The sequence below is a fragment of the Pleurodeles waltl genome, chromosome 5 (genome assembly GCF_031143425.1).
Source record: "Pleurodeles waltl isolate 20211129_DDA chromosome 5, aPleWal1.hap1.20221129, whole genome shotgun sequence".
Lineage (NCBI taxonomy): Eukaryota > Metazoa > Chordata > Amphibia > Caudata > Salamandridae > Pleurodeles > Pleurodeles waltl.
Window position 1 is genome coordinate 1,631,999,057 of NC_090444.1, and position 22,786 is coordinate 1,632,021,842.

General features: G+C 48.5%; 1 protein-coding gene across 2 annotated transcripts in view; it reads right to left on the minus strand.

The window, feature by feature from the left end:
• NBAS (NBAS subunit of NRZ tethering complex) overlaps nt 1-22,786 on the minus strand; it is a 1,762,396-nt gene that overhangs the window by 1,167,188 nt on the left and 572,422 nt on the right. For both annotated transcript variants that reach the window (XM_069235962.1, XM_069235961.1), the window contains exon 24: nt 2,634-2,819. In XM_069235962.1, coding sequence (XP_069092063.1) covers nt 2,634-2,819 — 186 coding nt within the window. The remainder of the gene's footprint in view (nt 1-2,633; nt 2,820-22,786) is intronic.

Here is a 22,786-nt window from a genome sequence, read left to right on the forward strand (position 1 = left end):
CAAAGACTGAACCCCAAGTGTTACAGTATTCTATTGAGGGGACCATGCCAAACAGCAAGAACATGGTGAGAATTTCCCTATGACCACGGATATCTCAATGTAAAGGTACTTAGGGTACCTTTAGTGTGTGTGAGAAGGAGATACTCATGAGACTCGTAAAATTAGAGCCTACACCATTGTTGGTGGTGCCATGCCATTATGACTCCTGCAAGTTAACAAGACTGCTGGATTTGGTGCGGCAGCACCTCTGCATTGTAAGCAGCTAAGTCACTCCTACACTAGATGGCAGCTGTTGGCCCAACCTTCCCGGCTCACTAGCAGTACCTCACCAAAACGCAACCGGTTAAGGTGATTTGTGGAAGCCTTGCATGGACTCTGAAAACCCCTCAGGGAAATTGTGGTGGAAACAAGTCTTACCCTTTTCTCTTCACATACAAGTCTCTTACATACACTTAGGCAAAAACAGATGTAGGACAGTTTTCAATACATTTACTGAAAGGACTGCAATCTACAATAAAACATATGAGCTGCTATGATTAGGACAATGATGAGTAACAAAATTAGGATTGTGAAAATCAGAGATGTGAATATAAACAACCCCAACATATTTGTAATAAAGTGAATACACAATCATTACCTAAAAGCATAATCTCTAGCCCCTAAGCGAGAGCATGGCAATGTAAGCACATCCCACCCTCGTTATCGTGGTACAAGGTCAGGCTGAAAGTCTCCAGAAAAACAGCATGCAGCATAGATGGACATTCTGGCTGAAACCCCCTATAATGCCCTTTGTTCTACAAGATGTTTTTATAGGAGACATGTTTATGTACATGCACAGAAGCCTGACGCAGGTATGTACCTAAGCGCTGGACTGTTCTTGCAGTCTTGGGGCAGGCAATGCATAACATTATTCTGTGTGCCTAGTATTCCCTTTTTGTGATTCTAAGGAAAAGGACATGATGCAAAGTATGTCATCCATAGCACTGATAACAATGCTTTTGCAGAATAGCAGCTGATATTGAAATTAAAACAATACCACTAAAAGGTCTAGAAAAATTAAATAAATAAAAACAGCAGAGCATGATAACTGGGTAAAAGGGCACAGGCAGCAAGCCTAGGCTAAGCTATCGCTGTGCCCAAGTGACTAACTAAAATGGACTCACGACACCTCATTTTAGATTTCTATAATGCACACACTGAGATTACAATAGTCATCATCCTTATCCTCTGGCTCATTGATGAATGAGGCACAGGTCACTCTTCACACACTGATCAGCCCTGGAATGTGCTTCTGCCCCCATCAACAGCAAGCAGCAGAGAAGATTCGCCAAAATGGCTAGCTGGTACACCCAAGAACTCAGAACAGTGAAGAGTGACAGCAAACAGCTTGAGGGGAGATGGCACACCAGCAAGGGCACCTTTGACAGACCTCAACCACTGCCACAGCCTGCTGAGGGCAACAAAGAAGACAGTCTTAGCTGCACACATCAAAATTAGTACCAACAACAGCAAGGAGCTTTTCAACACCATTAAGGAGTTTTGCAACCCAGCCGCCAGCGAAATGTTGTTTTATGGGACCTGCAAGCGCCTGGATACCCTATTGGGTGATTAGCAACACTTTATAAATCCAGTTTGATTGATACTATTCCTAGATGTACTGTTCTAAAGTGAGCCTTGTCAGGATTGAGAGGTGCAGAAGTATACACAAGCAAAATACTTTATCTTCCTAACTAAAGATATCTGTTAACAACTAAAGTACTGTGTATGCACATGCACTCTTTGATTTCCTTTGATTTTTAAAAATCAAACCTTTTTGCCTTGTATGACAGCTCAGCCAGCTGAACACACTATATAATTTATGCTGATTGCTATTAGATATCCTCTCTCTCTCTCTCACTGTTAAACTCTTGTATATGCATCTGCCAAAACTTTGTATCCTGGCTAATAAGACTCCCTCCACTCAAAATGGGGTGTTTGCAGACCAATTCCTTCTCAGAAGCTACAAGGCCTAAACAATACTGTACTTGCAGAGTCATTTAGGACCAGCTGGGAAATATGACTTGATCACGTGGGAACCATGAACATCCTATAGCCAACAACAACGCAGTGGCACAACACACATCTCCATTTCAACATACTCCCCTGAGTTGGCAAATTGTTAAAAGATCTTCGTAGAAGAACTTCTTGGTGGTACAATAAAAAAAAAGAACTGAACAGTGGGGGCGATAGAGAATGCATGGAAAATGTGAGTGAAAATATATGCCTACAAAAGTAGCCTCCACAACAAAAGAGTAAAATATACTCTAAAGGTAAGGCAGCACAATGAAACTAAGAATACAAACAGGTAGACAGAGACTGAGGTAATCACAGGAGCAGCCTACATTTTGGAGCAATGCATAATCAAGTTCAACTTCATACACACCATACAGCACCAGATGACCTTAAATGGCCTTCTATTAAACAATTCAATATCATGACGTAAGGAAGTCGCTGGAGGTGAGCCAAATAGGCCTCAAGTCACAGACTGGTCCTTCTTCTTCAAAGCTCACATACTATTTTATTTGCATTAATATAATACACATTGACTTGAAATTTGCTTTTCTGACTAAGTTGTAAACATAAAAGCAACTTACATTTTTCATTAGTAATCTCAGTTTATCAATATCTTTTAACTGTTGCAGATCTTTCAAGGTCAGAACAACATCAACGCCGGCTTCATAAACCAGTGTCTCCAGAGTAACCAGGTCATCGCTGAGAACTTGCAATCCAGGAATAGATCTCTCTTTTGCAAGACGAACAAGAGATAAAGCAACATCCACCTTCAAATTAAAAACAAAATAAGTATTGCAAAACAAATTTAGAGAGGAATAGCTACTCATACAATACTATACATACATGCAAATTCGATATTTTTATCACTTTCAAGGGAAAACACATTAATTTATATTGTCAAAATGTAAGCTGTCTTGAATATGAGCACCATTTCATTGATTTAAAGCAATGTGTTGATTACACCCTTATTGGTCTAAATTTTGAGGACGAACTAAAAGATATTGATCACAGATTTCCTAAAAACTTGATAGACTTCACATCACATATTTTTTGAAGATGATACAGCTCAGTGATTTAATGCATCAACTGTATAGGTCTGGTGAGCGTATAAGGTTATTGCTCCGTAAAGAGGTCCAATTCAGCAAACAGTTCAAAAACGTTCCCTCTCAAACTCAAGCGTGCTGTTTTTCACCCGTCATATATGTGGTTACCAATGTTAACAGCCCAGAGAGCTCTTTCAGTACCTGTAGTGGTAGCACCGTGTGTGCATCTGGCAAGTAGGCCCTCTGGTCGTGAGGTTGCTTGCTTAGAGTTTGTGTAATGTTCTGGACTGATGACTTTGTAATTCAGGGACCTCCATGGTGCCCCAAGAATGCTCCTTGTGGTTCCAACAGACAAACAAAGCAAACGGTTTTGTTGTACTGAGCACTGGGAGTTTTTCTCTCAGAGGAGACTGGAATATACTGGATGGAGACCTACCACAACCAACAATGAGTGCTGCAAAATGCTATTAGTACTGGGGGTGGCAGAAGCAGGTGAGCAGAAGCTCTGAACCAGCTTTTAATAACCAGGAAACCTGAGGTGGTCTGTGACCCCTGACCAATCTAAGGGGAATACTTAAGATGAAGAAGAGCAGCAAGGCTGACATAAGAGGAGGAAATGGAAGCATAGGGACAGTGTACAGCTTGCACAATAGAGAAAAAAGACCAAAGCTTACAGGATGGAAAGCACCAATAGCTGGAGACTGGATGCAAATCAACAGAGGTGTGCAGCATGGAGGATAAATAGGGAAATCAAGCGCTCGAGGATGGGGGCTACCTTCTAAGAGCTGCAGCATAAGATCAAGTCTAGCAACAGCTGGCTGATCACTCATTTGAGGCATTGGGGCACAAAAAGCAATTACAGATGGAAACACAACATAGTGAAATGCTAAATTAACAAAAGGTGGCAAAGATGAGGAGGAATGTGTAGTGACTTGTTAGACCAGCAAATGTTAGCAGAACTGGTGCAAGGAAAACAATATGACTTCTCAATTATAAGTCCGACTAGATTGCCATGCAGTAAAGAAAATAGCAGAGAAGGGGTGAGGAAAGCTTAAATACAATTTCCAAAGAATTGATGTTTGAAAAGGTGAAATGAGAGGATAGACATTCGTAGAGGCCCAAAAGTAAAAAGAATGGCAATTGTTCAAATGGTCATGGAAGAACAGTGGACTGTCAGGGGAAACAGCCATTACAACGCGGTCATAACCACGCATGACCGTCACCACAAGTCCTTTACCACGCATATGCCTTTACTGTGAATTTCGTTCTAAAGGCATATGCGTAGTAAAAATTTTAAAGGTAAGTACAAGTAAGTATTAAAGTTTCATATATATATATATGGCGGTCGTCACTAGGTAGTTATATTTAAGACCATGTTTCCATAGAAAAAGCATTTTTTGACTGGCCTATATCTTTGACACCATTTGATGAATTTTCACGAAATTTTCCTAATAAAGTGTTGTGGTGATTCTTGTTGCACACGTCATCATGTTAATTCCCATAGGATTCTTTAGACACGTCTACAGTCCGAACCACTGGACGGAATTACACCAAATTTGGTATTACAAATTTAGTGTGGGGGAGGGGTTTCCCAGCCACCCCACAGCTCCCAGGACTACCACCTCCCCAGAGCTTCCATTTTTAGGTCGACCGGTAGCGTTCGACCTGGTGTATACTTAAGAATACTTATACTGAGGGAGGGAGCAATTTCATTTGTTGGTTGCAGTGTCTTGCTCACTAATGGTCAGTTCTGCCTTTTTCTGTTTCACAGCAGTGAGCTACTACTGTATTGTTCCACTATGGTTTCTTTATCATTTGCCGTGATGGACTATTTTTGACATTTCTTTGGTGCTCCCCTTGCACCGTGGGTGTTATAGGCTGGTAGCTGCCTGCATTTTATTGAAGCATTCTGTTCCTCCCACCTCCTCCCATGTCGCTGACAAACAAGTTACTTACCTTCGGTAACAAATTATCTGGTAGAGACATATTCTAGTTGCAGGTTCCTTACCTTAGAATTTCCCCCAGGCGTCAGACTGGATCTGGAGACTTTTCTTCAAAGCAGTATCCTTGCGCGCCGTTACGTGGCATTGGTCGACTCCGTGTTAGTCGTTGGCGTTGTGGTCCCCGTGATGACGTCAGGGTAGAATATAGGCACTGCTTCGGCGCGGTGACGTCAGTTTCTTTTCACAACTTCCCACGCCAAAGCGCAGAGCCATGAAGAACACTGAAGTGGCGCGCCAGAGCTAAGGCCCAAAAAGGGGACTCCCCGTCCCTACAAATCAGTTCGCAAGCGGGAAGGATGGGTGGGTCGGTAAGGAATCTGCAAATAGAATACGTCTCTACCAGATAATTTGTTACCAAAAGTAAGTAACTAGTTCATCTAGTTGCAGATTCCTTACCTAAGAATAGATACTCAAGCAATACAATCCTCGGAGGGCTGCAAACCAAAATCATATTAAAATGTCCTTCAGGACCGAACAACCATAGTAGCAGTCTCTGCGGACCTGACTATCCAGGTTGTAATGTTTAGTAAACATGTGCAAAGATACCCACATTGCTACCTGTAGGAGACTGGCCTGGTTTGTAGTGGGTACCTAAGATACTTACACCCTTTACCAGGTCCAGTTATCCCTTATTAGTGAAATGTAGTCAGTGTCTAGAAGCCAGGGTCTCTAGGGGTAGTGTGGATGAGCAGCCAAGGCCTAACTAGGAGACATTCAAAGCTCATGCAATACCACTGTAGTCACACAGTACTCACACACATGAAAGAAAATATTCAGTGTTACAAAAATAAAGGTACTTTATTTCGGTGACACGAATGCCAAAAATACCTTAGAGATTATACTTCCTTAGGAGGTAAATAATATACACAGTATATACACTAGAATGCAGAAATAGCTGTAAAAACAGTTAGAAAACAGTGCAAATAGTGAAAATCACAATAGAAATGGGCCTAGGGGGAAAACAAACCATATACGAAAATAAGGGAATGCGAAAGTCGGTGTGTAGTTGGGCGCCGGGAGTATTAGAAAACACCGAAGGTTAGTAATGAAACCCACCCCAGAGCCCAGGAAAGCAGGAGTAAATCACAATAACTTTCCTAGCGCACAGAAGAACACGTGATAGAAGATTCTGCAAGAACCAGAAGAGACTGCAAGACTCCAGCGATGGATTCCTGAACCTGAAGACCTGCGGAAGAGGGGGACCAAGTCCAAGACGCACTGAAGAGGATGAAGGTGCAAAAGAAGCACCACCGGTGAAGAAGAACAGTCAGTACTGCACCCAAGAAGACGGAGGCAGGTTCCTGGTTGGTGCAGATGATGACCCACGCCGAATGGATGATTGCATACTGGTTTGCGTCAATGGATTCCGCCAATAAGCCTTGGCACACGCAAAGCTTGCGGTTAGCAGAAAATGACGCTGACCAGGAGGGACCTGGTGGCCTATACCCAGGAGGGGGAGACAGAGGGGACTCTCAGCAACTCAGAGAGCCTGCAGAAGACCAGGCACAGGACCCTACAGCACGGAGATCCACGCAGGAGGCTGTGCATCACAGGAAGGAGTGCTGGGGGCCAGAGCTGCACAGTGCACAAAGAACTTTGTGGAAGGATGCCAACAAGCCCTGGCAACTGCAAAACACACGGTGCATGGGGGGTACTGCCTTGCGTGGGTAGGCAAGCTCTTACCTCCACCAAAGTTAGAAAGCTGGACGTCTGGACCATCGGGACCACTTCACTCCACCACCCGTGTTGCTGGATCCACGCACTTCTTCAGAAGAGGGGACCCAATCCAACGGGCGTGGCTGCAGAGGGGTGCCTGCTGAAGCAGGGAAGTGACTCCTTCACTTCAAGGTAACGTTCTTCTGGTGCAGGCTGAAGACGGGCAGTCCTCAGTGGATGCACGACCTGGAAACAGTTGCAGTTGCTGGCAGGAGCTGAAGATACAATGTTGCAGACGTCGTCTTTGCTTCTTTGTTGCAGTTGTAGAGTTCCTGGAGGGTTTCTTCGGTAAGCAGGTGAAGTGAAGGATGCAGAGGATTCCTGCTGGAGTTTTGCAATCTGAATCTTAGGAAACACCCAGGGGAGAGACCCTAAATAGCCCTGTAAGGGGAATTGGTAAGCACCTATCAGGGGAGGGCTCTGACGTCACCTGCTGGCACTGGCCACTCAGATGCTCCCATAGTGCACTGCTAACTTGGAATCCAGAATGGCAAAACCCAGGGACACTCTGGAGGAGCTCTGAGCACCCCTCCTGGAATGGTGATGGACAGGGGAGTGGTCACTCCCCTTACCTTTGTCCAGTTTTGCGCCAGAGCAGGGACTGGGGGGGGTCCCTGAACTGGTGTAGACTGGATTATGCAAGGAGGGCACCATCTGTGCCCTTCAAAGCATTTCCAGAGGCCCTGGGAGGCTACCGCTCCCATGCCTGTAACACCTATTTCCAAGGGGAGAGAGTGTAACATCCCTCTCCCAAAGGAAATCCTTTGTTCTGCCTTCCTGAGCTTGAGCTGCTCAAGCAACAGGAGGGCAGAAACCTGTCTGTGAGGTGGCAGCAGCTGGGGCTGCCTAGAAAACATCAGAAGGCTGTAATGTTTTCTCTCTCTAAGGAGCCCCCGGAATGCATGGAATCATACAACCAATGCTTGCAAAAGCCTTAGGGCATGATTCTAACATGTTTGATACCAAACATAGCCCTATTCGGAGTTACCATTGTGAAGCTGTACAGAGGTAGTGACCTATGTATAGTGCACGCGTAAAATGGCATCCCCGCACTCACTAAGTCAGGGAAATGGTCCTGGGTGACGTGGGGGCACCTCTGCTATTGCAGGGGTGCCCTCCCACACAGGTACTCTGCACCTAGCCTTCAGGGTTGGAAGGTCTGACATTTAGGTGAGTTATAAGTGACCTGGTGCAGTGTAAATGGCAGTGAAAGGGTGCATGCACCATTTCACACAGGCTGCAATGGCAGTCCTGTAGAAGCCTTTGCATGGGCTCCGTATGGGTGGCAAAAGAAATGCTGCATCCCATACGGATCCCCTGAAACCCCAATGCCCTGGGTACGTAAGTAGCATATACTAGGGACTTATAAGAGGTGATCAGTATGCCAAATTTGGGTGAAATACTGAGTTACCAGTAGGCAGTGACAAAATTAAGAGGTGAGAGAACATAAGCACTGGAGTCCTGGTTAACAGGATCCAGGTCACACAGTCAAACACACTAACGTCAGGCAGAAATTAGGGATAACATGCCAAAAAGAGGGTACTTTCCTACACTGTCTGACAGATGTCCAGGACAGGAACTCCAGGTGCTAATGCTGTGGTAGCAGCAGTTGCTTTGGTTGAGTGGGCATGCAAACCCCCTGGAGGTTGCTTTTTTGCCACAGCATAGCACATTTTGATGCAGAGAAGCACCCTTCGTGAGATGGTACACTTCAGCACCGCCTTCCCTTTCTTCACACCCATATACCCAACAAAGAGTTGATCGTTCACCTGAAAATCTTTAGTGTGATTAGGACAGAACGCCAATGCTCTTTTTGGATCCAGACGGTGGAGTCTCTCCTCCTCATGAGAAGGATGTGGTGGTGCGTAAAAGTAGTCAAAGTGATGGATTGGCCCACGTGAAAAGGTGTGACAACCTTGGGAAGGAAGGAGGCACTACTTTGTCAGGATGTACATACAAAAATGAAGGCTTCGAAAAAAGAGCCTGGAACTCATTCACTCTGTGAGCAGAGGTGATAGCCACCAGAAAGACAGTCTTGAGGGTAAGGAGCCGCATAGGACAATTGTGTAGCGGCTCAAACGGAGCACACATCAAGTAAGTGAGGACAAGATTAAGGTTCCACTGAGCCATAATAAATAAGTGCCATATCCTGCGGCCACCTGGCCGGAGGTGGGGGGGATGGACTAGGAAGGTTTTTGAAGGCTGCAGCGGTGGCGGACTGGGCACACCTCTGGTTCCCTGTCCCACGAGCCAGTGGAATTCCGGGTCCCCAGCCAAGCAGGGGCTGAACGGCATGTGTTGCATGGTGGCTGGGGATGGGATGCGACTGGGAGCCCCTCCCATGGCCACGAAAGGGGCAAAAAGCAGATTGGTGGGGGTGAGGGGCAGTGGAAAGTCCAAGGGACCGAGCCGTAGCTCGAGAGTCCTTAAATCTCTCCAGCACCGAGTCCACCTTATCTCCGAGATGAGAGCCATCAAAGGGCATGTCCATGAGGGTCTATTGGACATCCCCCGAAAATCCAGAAGTCCCCAACCAGGCGTAGCATCGTAATGACACCCTTGAAACAACCAATCTACCTAGAGAGTTGGTTGTGTGCAGCCCACATCGTATGGTGAACTTGACTGCGTCCCTCCCATTCGGCAACAGCCTCAGATACAATTGCACAGGTCTCCTCCAGGATCTGTAGCAAAACTTGCTTGACTGTGTCTCCCAAGGTGTGGGTAGAACAGCCCAAGAGGCATGCAGTGTTCACCGACCGCAATGCCAAACTGCAGGAAGAAAACATCTTCTTCCCAAGATGGTCCAGTCTTTTTGATTCCCTATCCGGGGAGCGGAAGAGAATACACCAGATGCCGAAGATGCCTGAATGACCAAGCTTTCAGGCATGTGGTGTTCAGTCAGGAATTTAGGGTCGTTCGAGGTGGGCTGATGGCGGCAAGCGATTGAGGGCTTCGTTGAATGGAAGGAGAGGTTCTGTAGCAGACACTCCGGGCTGAAGCACCTCCATCAGGAGATTAGTCCTTCCCGCAACAGTAGGCAGTTCAAGGCCAAGGACCTCGGCAACCCCGCTGACCACCATGGAGTAGGAAGCTTCCTCCGCCTTAGCCACTGTAGGAGGAGACAGCATGCCAATGTCTTGGGAGGTATCAAGACCACTGGACTCACCCAATTCCTGAGCCCAGTCCATGTTTGGGTCTTCTTGCTGGAATTCTTAAGGGCCCAGTGACCCCTTCAATCCTTTCTCACATTCATACCCATAGTAAAAAGGGACTGAATCCAACCTGGGGTGGCTAGGCCCCATCGAAGTCGGACGCGGTGTCGGCCGACTCCATTCCGGCTCCTCAAGGATCGTTGACTGAGGCCTCAACCGACATCGGGAGCGTCAATGACTTTTCCGGCGCTGGGGAAAGTCTCAGTGGTGCGCGGATCCCTGATCCAGAGGGACTCCCAGTGGCCGGAACAGGAGCTGCCAGCACAGAACCCAAAGAGCCCCCCTCCACCACTCCCCCAGGTCCCAAAAGCACAGCAGGGGGATGAGACTGCCCAGAAATGAGGCGCATGGCCTCACAGAATTTCTTTAGTTGGGCAGGGGTCGCTCCGGGTTCCGGAACTTCAGGGAGGCGCGGAGCAGACCCAGTAACAGGCTCCACGGACGGAAGCATAGAGGGTCGATGGTCTTCCTGCATCGCATCGTCTGAGCGATGGGGTGAAGTCGAAAAATGCCTGGCCTCCTTCGACGACTTCTTTTTCTTACCCGAATGTCCACATGACTTTGAGGAGGACGAGTGGTAGTGACTCTGCGGCCGCTCTCAAGACCTTCCTCTCATACGAGACCAGGAGCGATACGGAGTCGAGCGCCAGGCCGCCATTAGCTTGGGACCGCTCCCTCAAAGCCTTCAGGTGCATGGCCCGGCACTTGGAGCACGACTTCGGGTTGTGGTCGTGCTCCAGACACCGCAAACAGACCTGATGCAGATCTGTCACTGACATCATTCGGTGACAATCCTCGCAAGGTTTAAACCCGGTCTTCGGGGACATCCTTAGACTCACCAACAGTCACCACAAAATTTGACAAAAGTGTGGAGGTACCAGGGTAGCTCTCTCCGGATCAGCACATGGCGTGGAAAGAAGAGAACTGACGTCGCCGAGGTGGTGCCTATATTCGACCCCGATGTCATCACGGTGACCACAACACCAATGACAGACGCAGAGTTGACCGACAACATTCAAGGGTATTGCTCGAAGAAAAGTCTTCGGATCCAGTCTGATGCCTGATGGAAATTCTAAGGTAAGGATTCTGCAACTAGAAGTCTTTCTCAGATATTTGTTTTGGTTTTATTCCAGTGCTGTCCTCGTACCCGGCTCCTAAATTAAACTTATTTTACTAAACAAACACCATATGCCCTCGCACCGCATCACAGAGTCTCTCTCTCTTCAGGGCCCCTCCCTGCCAGTACTCATGACATCGCACACAGGGCATTGCTTATCTCCTTTTATTGCGGCCATAAATCTTCTCAGGCTTCTCTGCTAACTTCATTAGAGCTTTGTTGAAATGCAAGGAAAAAATGCTTGGTTCTTTAGCCTGGAAGACTGAAGCCCTCTGTGCCTTTTTCAGACTCTCCTGTTTATCAGAGTTTTGCAAAATTCCAGCAAAACTGTCTAAGGTGTGAGATGGCCCTGATTTCTGTCACATGAGTCTCAAATGAAACAGTCTTGAGTGTTTTGATTTCCTTTCTACGATCTGTACCGAGACAGAGCCTGCCCTTTGCAATTAGCAGCTTTAGGAAGCTGGCTCTGTATATACTATATCAAAATGAGATATAGGGGGTCATTTTGACCTTGGCGGACGGCGGTTTACCCTTTCTGGCCGCGGCTGAACCGCCGCGGTCAGAATGCCCTCGGGAGCACCGCCAGCCTGTTGGCGGTGCTCCCGTGGTCGGTGACCCTGGCGGTCACCGGCCGCCAGGGTCAGAATGACCCCCATAGTGTGCACAGAGTCCAGAGGTTCCCCAGAGTCTTGACAGAGGCAATAATAGATAATACCAATGCTCTATTTGTGGTAGTGTGGCCGATCAGTTAGGCTTATCAGAGGGTAGTGTTAAACATTTGTTGTACACACACAAGCAATAGAAGAAACACACACTCAATGACTTAACTCCAGACCAATAGGATTTTATATAGAAAAATATGTTTTGTTAATTTATTTCTACAACCACAAGATTCAGTTTACAGGTAAGTACATAAAATGTAAGGTACTTTGCATAGTTATAATCAGAACTCTGAATGGAATCAACAATGTATAAAGTTTTCTTTAAAATGGCAAAAAGCTATTTTAAAAGTGGACACTTTTAAAAGTTCCTGGGGGAAGAAAAGATTGTACAGTTTTAAAAGTAAGTATTCAGCTTACAATTACTATCTCCAGGTTTTAGGTAGTCCGTCGTTGGGGGTTCAAGTTAACCCCAAACACCCACCACCAGCAACACGGGGCCAGTCGGGTGCAAAGGTCAAAGGAGAGCCAAGTTAACTTGGTCTCCTATGGAGATAGGGGGAACTTGGAATCCAGTCAGCCAGCAGGTAAGTACCCGTGACTCGGAGGGCAGACCGGGGGGTTCAAGAAAGGACTGGAGGGCCCCCAAGTAGGCACCAAACACACACACTCAGCGGCACTAGGGCGGCTGGGTGCAGGGTACAAACAGGGCATTGGTTTCCAATGAACTCTATGAGGGGGTCCGGGGGGGGTCACTCAGAGACTGCAAGCGCGGTCTGTTGGGGGGGGGGGGAGGGTGGAGTGGGGTGTCATGGGCACAACACTGGTCGGACAGGTAAGAGGGCCGCCTGATGGTCGATGCTGCACCGGGGGTCAGGTTCTCCAAGGCCTGAGGGCTGATGGTACAGTGGGTCCTTTAGGTGTCTGATATCTTCATCTGGAGCTCGCGGTCGGGGGGTCCTCTGGATTCTCTCTGCAGGTGTTGTCGTGGAGGTTTGGAGGGGTCAACCCAGGGTGGGCTCTTGCTCCCAATCACCTGGGGACCCTTTCTTGCTGGGTGGACCACCTGGATACGGGCCGTGGGCGTACAGGGGTCAGGACTCACGCATCCGGAGTGAGGTGGGAGTCTGTGATAGGCTATGGCGGTACAAACAAGGCTGAGACTGCTTAATGAGGTAAGTAATGTGATATTTTAATCTTCTTTTACTCTGGGTGAATACAGTCTAGTATAATATCTATATTGCTTGGGTTCTTGTTCAGTTCTTCATTAATGGTGGCGCGTTCTTGTTTCTTTTTCCTCTCTCCTAGGTCGGTGGGTTCTGGAGGCTCCAGTATATGTTACCGGTAAAGGAAACAGAAAAAACGCGAAGGTAAGTGGAGGGTTAGTTCTGGGGTTTGTCTTAGCGTATTGAAGGGGAAGGGTTTATCAAGAGGGATAGAGAGTGAGGGTACGCCACAGTGCATACGAGGAAAAAGTAATTTCTTAGCGGTGCCTGTAATGGAACGTAGTGCTCCCAGTGAGAGGTGAAGAAATACTTTTCCTTAATCGGGTCGTGCCGCCCGCCTTTTTCCTCTCCCACCTCCCCTGGTCCCTTCCCCGGTGCCCCTTTATTTGTAAGCTCCCGTGTCCCCAGGAGGGACCGTACCTTCGCAAGCCACGACCCTCCTGGGTCGTGGCAGGATCCTCGGCGTCTTTGTTCCGGAGCCTCGCTGGGATTGGTCTCCATCTTCTCGCCTCCTGGGACAGCTCGTCTCTCGTCCTTCTCGTCCTGGTTCCGTTCTCCGTCGACTTTTTTCCGCTCCGTGGCGTTCTCCACCTCGTCCTGCGAGTCCGTCCTCGATTTACTCTCCTGGTCCCGGAAGTCCGCGCACGCTGCGTCCTGTAGCGTTCCCATGTTACCATGGGAACGCGGAAATGACGTGACGGGTTTGTCCGAGGGGTTCCTGTGCTGTGTAGGCGGGGACGCGGTCTCGGAGACCCGTTCACACACCCCATCCCATGAACGGTCCTGGTTGAGGACCGTAGAGGCGTAGGGGAACCGGGACAGGTAATCTGCGGGGCCTTGTTGAGACCCCGGGACATGGCATACCTGGAAGGTAAAAGGTTGAAGTTCAAGGAACCACCTTAACACTCTAGAATTGGAGTTCTTGTGGGAAGCAAGCCAAGTAAGAGGAGCGTGATCTGTATACAGTACAAAAGGTCTGCCAAGAAGGTAATATTGTAAGTTCTCCACCGCCCGCTTAATGGCCAAACACTCCTTCTCAATGGTAGGGTAGTGACATTCACGTGGAAGAAGTTTCCTACTGATAAAGACAACTGGGTGGTCACGTCCCTCGTTATCAGGCTGCATGAGTACCGCCCCAAGACCGATGTTAGAAGCATCAGTGTACAGATGGAATGGTCTAGAGAAATCAGGACATTGTAACACTGGGTCTGTGGTAAGAGAGGTCCTTAACTGTTCAAAGCTAGTCTTTTGAGAATCTGCAAACGGTGCTAACGTGTTGGGGCGGTGTTTGGCCAGTAGATCAGTAAGAGGGGCCGCGATAGTGGAGTATCTCGGTATGAATCTACGGTAATAGCCCACCAGTCCTAAAAAGGAACGCAATTCTTTCTTGGTTTTTGGGGTTTGGGCTTGCTTTATGGCTTCAATTTTATTTGCTTGTGGTTGAAGGGTCCCATTGCCTATCATATAACCTAGATAGGAGATTTTTGTATTCCCTAAGACGCACTTCTTTGGATTAGCCGTCAGACCGGCTCCTTCAAGGGCAGTGAAGACCTGTTTGAGATGCTGGAGGTGATTTAGCCAGGTATCGCTGTAAATGACAACATCATCTAAATAGGCTGCTGAGAAGGTGTGAAAGGGTTTTAATAGCCTGTCCATTAACCGTTGAAAAGTAGCAGGGGCTCCGTGGAGACCAAAGGGTAGGACTGTGAACTGATAAAGGCCGGATTGTGTAGAAAATGCTGTTTTCTCTTTATCTTCCGGAGAAAGGAGAATTTGCCAGTAGCCTATAGTGAGATCCAACGTGGATAAATACTTGGCTCTCCCTAATTTCTCTAAGACATCATCTACACGAGGGATAGGATATGTGTCAAATAGTGATATGTCATTGAGTTTGCGGAAGTCAATACAAAACCGGACAGATCCGTCGGGTTTTGGAACCAAAACTACTGGAGAACTCCAAGGGCTACTAGAGGGTTCAATTACTCCTAGGGTTATAATTTTCTCTATTTCCTCCTCAATGACATGTTTCCTAGCCTCGGGAATGCGATAAGGTCATAGTCGGATAGTTTGTCCTGGCGGTGTTTTTATTTTGTGATAGATCAAGGAGGTTCTTCCGGGTAGGTCAGAAAAGAAATGTGAGTGTTGTTTTACCAGGGCGGACAATTGATCTTTCTCGGTGGTGGTTAGAGAGGTGCTAATACAGGGAACACTCTCCCTCTGTTGTTTTTCCAAGGGAAAAAGTTATAGATCTAACTCCTTACATGGAGATATAAAACACCCCGTTTCTGTTTGAGTATCTAGCCCTTCTACGGCTTCCCATTTCTTTAGGAGGTTTACATGGTAGATTTGTTTTTTTTTTGGGATTGACACATCTCTATAAGGTACGTGATGGGGGAGACTGCTCTAATAATCCTATAGGGTCCCTGCCATCGAGCTAATAGTTTCTGTTCAGACGTGGGTCCCATTATAAGGACTTGATCGTTCGGAAGAAATGTACGTAATTTACTTCCCTTGTCGTAATAGTGTTTTTGAGTATCTTGGGCCTTCTCGAGGTGTCGCCGTACATCCTCCCATAAATTTTGTAAGTGTGTTTTGAGCTTATGGACATATTCTAGCAATGGTCTCCCTTCCTCTTCTTCCTCCTCCCAGTTTTCGGCTGCCATGTCCAGAAAACAACGTGGTTGTCTTCCGAAGACCAATTTGAATGGGCTATGACCAGTGGAGGACTGTTCGTGGGTTCTAATGGCGTAGAGAACTAAGGGTAACTTTTGATCCCAATCCCTCCCAGAGTCGTCTGCCACTTTCCTCAACAAGGTTTTAATGGTACGATTATAGCGTTCCACTAGACCGTCCGTTTGAGGATGATAAACCGACGTTTTTATTTGGGTAATTCCCAATAACCTACATATCTGTTTCATTAGGTTCGACATGAACGGTGTGCCTTGATCAGTGAGGATCTCTTGGGGAAAACCTGTCCGGGTGAAGACCGTTATCATGGTTTGTGCCACCGTTTTGGTAGTCATACTCGATAAGGGAAGGGCTTCCGGGTATCTCGTCACATAGTCTACGATAACCAGAATATATGTGTGCCCCCTGGAGGAGGTAAGTAGGGGTCCGATTAAATCCATACCCACCCTGCTAAAAGGAATGTCAATGATGGGTAAAGGCTGTAAAGGTGCTTTCCTGGGCATACCTGGTTCTGTGAGCTGACATCTAGGACATTGTGAGCAATATCTCCTAATGTGGGCAAAAACCCCCGGCCAATAAAATTTCCGTAGGAGATATTCTTCCGTCTTTTCTCTACCGAAATGGCCACCTCCGGGTTGATTATGGGCTAGGAAGAGCACTTGATTCCTGTACTCTTCTGGGACTACTAATTGTTGTTTGCGTTCTCCTGTGCTAGTTGTGGTAATCCTATAAAGAAGGTTTTTCTGTACTAGAAAATAGGGACCCACCTCATCTGTGCCTTCAGTTTTAGCTGTTCTCCAAGCATGAGTGAGGGTAGGGTCTTCTCTCTGGCAGGTGCGGAAGCTTACTGGAGCGCCACTAGTCTCAGCTACCACCCTTGTGGGTTTTGTATCCTCTCGGGTTTCCTGAAATTTCAATTTCTCATGTCTTTTCTCACTTCGGGTGAGTTTCCTGCGGCTTGGTGGGCATTCAATGAAGCTATTGGAAAATGGAGCTTCAGTCCACCACTCCGGGTTCTCTTTCTGGGTTTGGGTTCGGTCTAGGAGTTGTTGGAACCGGATATAATCAGTGCCGATAATACAGTCTTCGATCAGCTGGTCCATAACCCCTACGGGGAGAAAGTCGTGATAATCGCCCCATTCTAGTTCAACTATTGTCAGGGGATACTGCTCTTTATCGCCATGAATACAACAAATAGTGACCCATTGACTTGAGGTTATGTTTATAGGGTCTATTAAATTTTTCCGTATTACGGATTGACTACAACCCGAGTCAATGAGGGCAGAGAGGAAGCGCCCGTTTATTTTTATGACTTGTTTAAATTTCGCATTCCCAACTCCCGTAAATAATACCCTTCGTCGGGTAACCCCTATCTCCATGGGTTCAACTCCTTCCGTTTTCCTGGGACACACTCTTGCTATATGGCCCCATTCCCCACAACTAAAACATTGGGGTAGATGCATCGGGTGACCCTCTCCTTGTTTATGTGTCCCAGAGTCTTCCAGCGGGTACCGCGGGATGGGCTTTGGTGGCGGTGCGATGGGTTTTATGGTGGGTCTGGGCTGTAGGGACCTCACATCTGTGGACCGGTGGTAGGCACAAGGCAGATCTATAGCAAGCTCCGTGTCCACCTTTGGATGTTGCCTTATCCAATTTTTAGTACTGGAGGGTAAGGAATCCAAATACTGTTCGAGGATAATTGTTTTTATGACATCTTCCCTGCTGGTTCCTATAGGGCCCAACCATTTGAGTGCTAAATCTTTAACCCGGAAGTAAAACGTACGCGGGTCCTCATTCTGTCCCCATTTAACTTTCCGGAATTTTACTCTATAATACTCCACATCATGACCAACCCTTTCCAGGATGTTCCTTTTTATGTCCTTGTATGGGGTGGTACCACCAGGATTAGCCGCTTGGTATGCCGTCTGTAAAATCACAGTGAGTAAAGGTGCGATGTACTGTCCCCATCGATCCTCAGGCCATTGGGCGGAGGAAGCCACCCGTTCAAAGTTGGTAAAAAAAGAGTCCAGGTCTTCCCCTTCCTGGAATTTTTGTAAAACGGAACTGGGGACATTGGGGTGTACTTTACTGGCGGCTATGGTATCGGTTAACTTCTGCAGCGCAGTTTCATGTACAAGTTGGTTGTTTGCCAAGATAGTAGCTTGGCTTTTTAGGGCTGACTGTAAGGCCTCCCTGTCTTCCTTAGCCTCCCGTTGGTGTGCTTCCCATACTAGTTGTAAATGGCACTGGCCTTCCGCCAGCTGTTTAATCATGTCTTCCAGGGTGGGTTTGTCACTCATTGTCTATACCGCCAATCAGCCTTTGGAAAGGGGGGGGGATCCCACCGCTGCCACCACTGTGATAGGCTATGGCGGTACAAACAAGGCTGAGACTGCGTAATGAGGTAAGTAATGTGATATTTTAATCTTCTTTTACTCTGGGTGAATACAGTCTAGTATAATATCTATATTGCTTGGGTTCTTGTTCAGTTCTTCATTAATGGTGGCGCGTTCTTGTTTCTTTTTCCTCTCTCCTAGGTCGGTGGGTTCTGGAGGCTCCAGTATATGTTACCGGTAAAGGAAACAGAAAAAACGCGATGGTAAGTGGAGGGTTAGTTCTGGGGTTTGTCTTAGCGTATTGGAGGGGAAGGGTTTATCAAGAGGGATAGAGAGTGAGGGTACGCCACAGTGCATACGAGGAAAAAGTAATTTCTTAGCGGTGCCTGTAATGGAACGTAGTGCTCCCAGTGAGAGGTGAAGAAATACTTTTCCTTAATCGGGTCGTGCCGCCCGCCTTTTTCCCTCTCCCACCTCCCCTAGTCCCTTCCCCGGTGCCCCTTTATTTGTAAGCTCCCGTGTCCCCAGGAGGGACCGTACCTTCGCAAGCCACGACCCTCCTGGGTCGTGGCAGGATCCTCGGCGTCTTTGTTCTGGAGCCTCACTGGGATTGGTCTCCTTCTTCTCGCCTCCTGGGACAGCTCGTCTCTCGTCCTGGATCCGTTCTCCGTCGACTTCTTTCCGCTCCGTGGCGTTCTCCACCTCGTCCTGCGAGTCTGTCCTCGATTTACTCTCCTGGTCCCGGAAGTCCGCGCACGCTGCGTCCTGTAGCGTTCCCATGTTACCATGGGAACGCGGAAATGACGTGATGGGTTTGTCCGAGGGGTTCCTGTGCTGTGTAGGCGGGGACGCGGTCTCGGAGACCCGTTCACAGAGTCCTTGGTTGAAAGTTTCTTTTGCACAGAGCTGCTGTCCTCTGGAGTTCTTGGTCTTTTGGGGTGCACAGGAGTCCTCTGGAGTTGTCAGAGGTTGCTGGGCCCGCTGGATGCGTCTCTGTTCTTCTTGCAGGTTCTTTGAAGCAGGAGACAGGCCGGTAGAGCTGAGGACCAAAGCAGTTGTCTTCCTTCTTCTCTGCAGGGGTTTTCATCTTAGCAGTCCTCCTTTTCTTTGTAGGTCATCAGGAATCTGGTGAGCTTGGTTCAGCGAGGCCATTAAATCTTATATTTAGGGGCGTGTTAGGGGTCAGAGGGCAGTAGCCAATAGCTACTGTCCCTAAGGGTGGCTACACCCTCCTTGTGCCCACTCCCTTAGAGGAGGGGGGCACATTCCTTTCCCTATTTGTCCCTGTTCTCCAAACCAAGATGGAGGATTCTGCAGGGAGGAGGATCACCTCAGCTCTGGACACCTTAGGGGTGGTCAATCCTCCTTGTTTTCCCTAATTTTCCCACCGGACTTGCCCCCAAAAGTGGGGCTTTGTCCGAGGGACGGGCTTCTCCACTAGCTGGAGTGCCCTGGGGCACTGTAATCCGAGGCTTGAGCCTTTGAGGCTCACCGCCAGGTGTTACAGTTCCTGCAGGGGGGGGGTGTAAAGCACCTCCACCCAGGACAGGCTTTGTTTCTGACCACAGAGAGCACAAAGGCACTCACCCCATGTAGTCAGAAACTCGTCTGAAAGTGGCAGGCTGGCACAGACCGGTCAGTCCTAAACTAGCAGTTGGGCTAACATACAGGGGACCATCTCTAAAATGCCCTGTGTGTGCATTTTTCAATAAATCCCACACTGGCATCAGTGTGGGTTTATTGTGCTGAGAAGTTTGATACCAAACTTCCCAGTATTCAGTGAAGCCATTATGGTGCTGTGGAGTTCGTAATGACAAACTCCCAGACCATATACTCAATATGGCTACACTGCACTTACAATGTCTAACAATGGACGTAGACACTGTAGGGGCATATTGCTCATGCAGCTATGCCCTCACCTGTGGTAAAGTGCAGCCCTCCTTAGGGCTGTAAGGCCTGCTAGAGGGGTGACTTACCTATGCCACAGGCAGTGGTTTGTGGGCATGGTACCCTGAGAGGGGTGCCATGTCGACTTTGTCTTTTTACTCCCCACCAGCACACACAAGCTGCAAGGCAGCGTGCATGTGCTGAGTGAGGGGTCCCCCACGGTGGCATAATGCATGCTGCACCCCTTAGAGACCTTCCCTCGCCACAGGGCCCTTGGTACCATGCATACCTTTTACAAGGAACTTAACTGTGTGCAGGGCTGTGCCAATTGTGGGAACAAAGGTACAGTTTTAAGGAAAGAACACTGGTGCTGGGGCCTGGTTAGCAGGTTCCCAGCACACTTTCAATCAAAGTTGGCATCAACATTAGGCAAAAAGTGGGAGGGTAACCATACCAACAGTGGCACTTTCCTACAGCAGCTGTCTGCCAAGGAACTGTTCACTGGGAGACACTGGTGGTCTCCTGTGTGACATGACCTGTGACGCACAACTGCAGGGGGGAGGGTTGGAAGAGGAGACGGGACTTAACCGAGGGCCTTTGTTCTTGAGTTTGGCTGCCGCTAGCCCTGCTTGGTTTGAGCTCTTTCTTCATGCAGCTCTGCATCAAGGCTGGTAGGCTAGTAAGCAGTGAGAGTAGGCAGTGGAGATGAGTGCTGAGGAGCCGGACTTGTACTGGCGGAAGAGACTGATGTCCTCTCTTTACTTCGAGGCCATGTTGCCAGCCACTAAGACACATAACTTGAAGTATTACGGCAGCGGCCAATCACAGCACACTCTTGGCTCACTTATGTCCTTTCTGTTTCATGCTCCCAGGACCCCTTAACTAAATGGGTGTCCTTCATAATGTCCCAAGTTGAGGATTCAATTGTGTAGAGTGTAGAATGAATAATGATTAAGTGCTGTAAAATGTCTTTGTAAAATATATCTGGATGCCGCAAAATGGCCTTTGTTTAATACCACAAAAGTTGAATTATTATAACTGCAATATCATGAGTTGGAGTGTTGCTTTATGACCCCTGAATGGTGGGACATGCTTTGGCCCCTACTAAAATATTTCACTTGCCTGAACCGCTGAAAGTTTTGAAGTTTTTTTTTACCCTTGGATGGCAGATTGTCAACTTCTAAAAGTAGCTTTTAACCCCAAAATAGCAATAAACCTTCTGTTCTTCTGTGTTCTTCCGGTCTTCTGTGTTCTTCTTCTCTGTTCTTCTCGGTGCTTCTGTGTTCTTCTCTGTTCTTCTCTGTTCTTCTGTTCTTCTGTCTTCTGCTCTTCCGGTCTTCTGTTCTTCTATTCTTCTGTTCTTCTGTCTTCTGCTCTTCCGGTCTTCTGTTCTTCTGTCTTCTGTTCTCCTGTCTTCGGCTCTTCTACCTCCTCCGTCTTCTTCCCCCGAGCCTGCCCTCCTGCTCCTTCCTCATCCCCCTCCCTCACTCGCCTCCCCCTCTCTCACCCCTAGCTAACCCGTTCGCTATCTACCTCCCTCACTCCTCCTATCTTCCTATCTCTCTAGCTCCCTATCTCACTATCTAACTCCCCCACTCTCCACCTCCTCCTACCTACCTATCTGTCTATCTATCTATTTCCCTATCTATCGACTTCTCTATCTATTTTCTCTATCTATTTCTCTATCTCTCCCCCCCTCCCGCCACCCCCTCTACTACCTATCTCCCTATCCTCTCACTCTACCTCTCTCCCTCACCCACCTCTACAACCCCCCCTCCCCTATCTTCACAACCCTACTCCTATCTCTCTCCCTAATCTCCAAACCTCCTAACACTCACCCTCCTCCACCCTAAACCCCCTCCCCCAGCTCCTCTCACTCTACCTGTCCCCCCCCTCCCTCGCGCTTTCCCGCCGCGACCTCCTGCACGCCCCCGCCCCCCAGCTCCCATTCGCCCCCAGCTGACCCCTCCCCCCCCCTCCTACCTCTTATGGCGGCCGCTGCGCGACTGCGCCGCTGGCGCGCCGGAGGCGCGCCAGAGGCAAGCCCGTCTGCGCCCGTCCGCGCCTGGCCCGCGCCCAGCGCCACGACCCCTGGTCCCCAGCTCCCCCAAGCCCCGCTGATCCGCTACGACCCCACCACCCTCCACGCCCTCAACCCAGGGCGCTCCAAAACCTGCTTCCTAGCTCACCCCAAACGCACCCATGGACCCTTCGCCTGCAACTCCTGCAAACGCATCTTCCACCACGCAACTACCACGACCACAAGCCCACGCGCCATCAACCACCTCAAGTGCATCCTGATCAACGCTTGTTCCGTCCACAAGCACGCCGTTGAACTTTGGGACCTCCTGGACTCCACAGCCCCGGACGTCGCCTTCATCACGGAGACATGGATGAACGCCTCCTCTGCTCCAGACATCGCTACCCGCCATCCCCGAAGGCTACAAGATCTCCAGAAAAGACCGCACCAACCAAGTAGGAGGAGGTGTCGCCATCATCTTCAAAGACTCCATCAGCGTCACCACCTCCACCGAAGACCCCCCCCTCGCCGCTGAACACCTGCATTTTCAGATTCGCACCGACCCAAGGACCACCCTCAGAGGATCCCTCGTCTACCGTCCTCCCGGACCTCGCGCCTCTTTCAGCGACGCCATCGCCGACTTCATCTCCCCGCACGCCCTCGCCTCACCGGACTACATCCTCCTAGGCGACCTCAACTTCCATCTGGAACAAAACAACGACCCCAACACCACCACCATTCTCGACAACCTCGCCAACCTCGGCCTCAAACAACTGGTGAACACCGCCACCCACATCGCCGGACACACGCTCGACCCTATCTTCTCC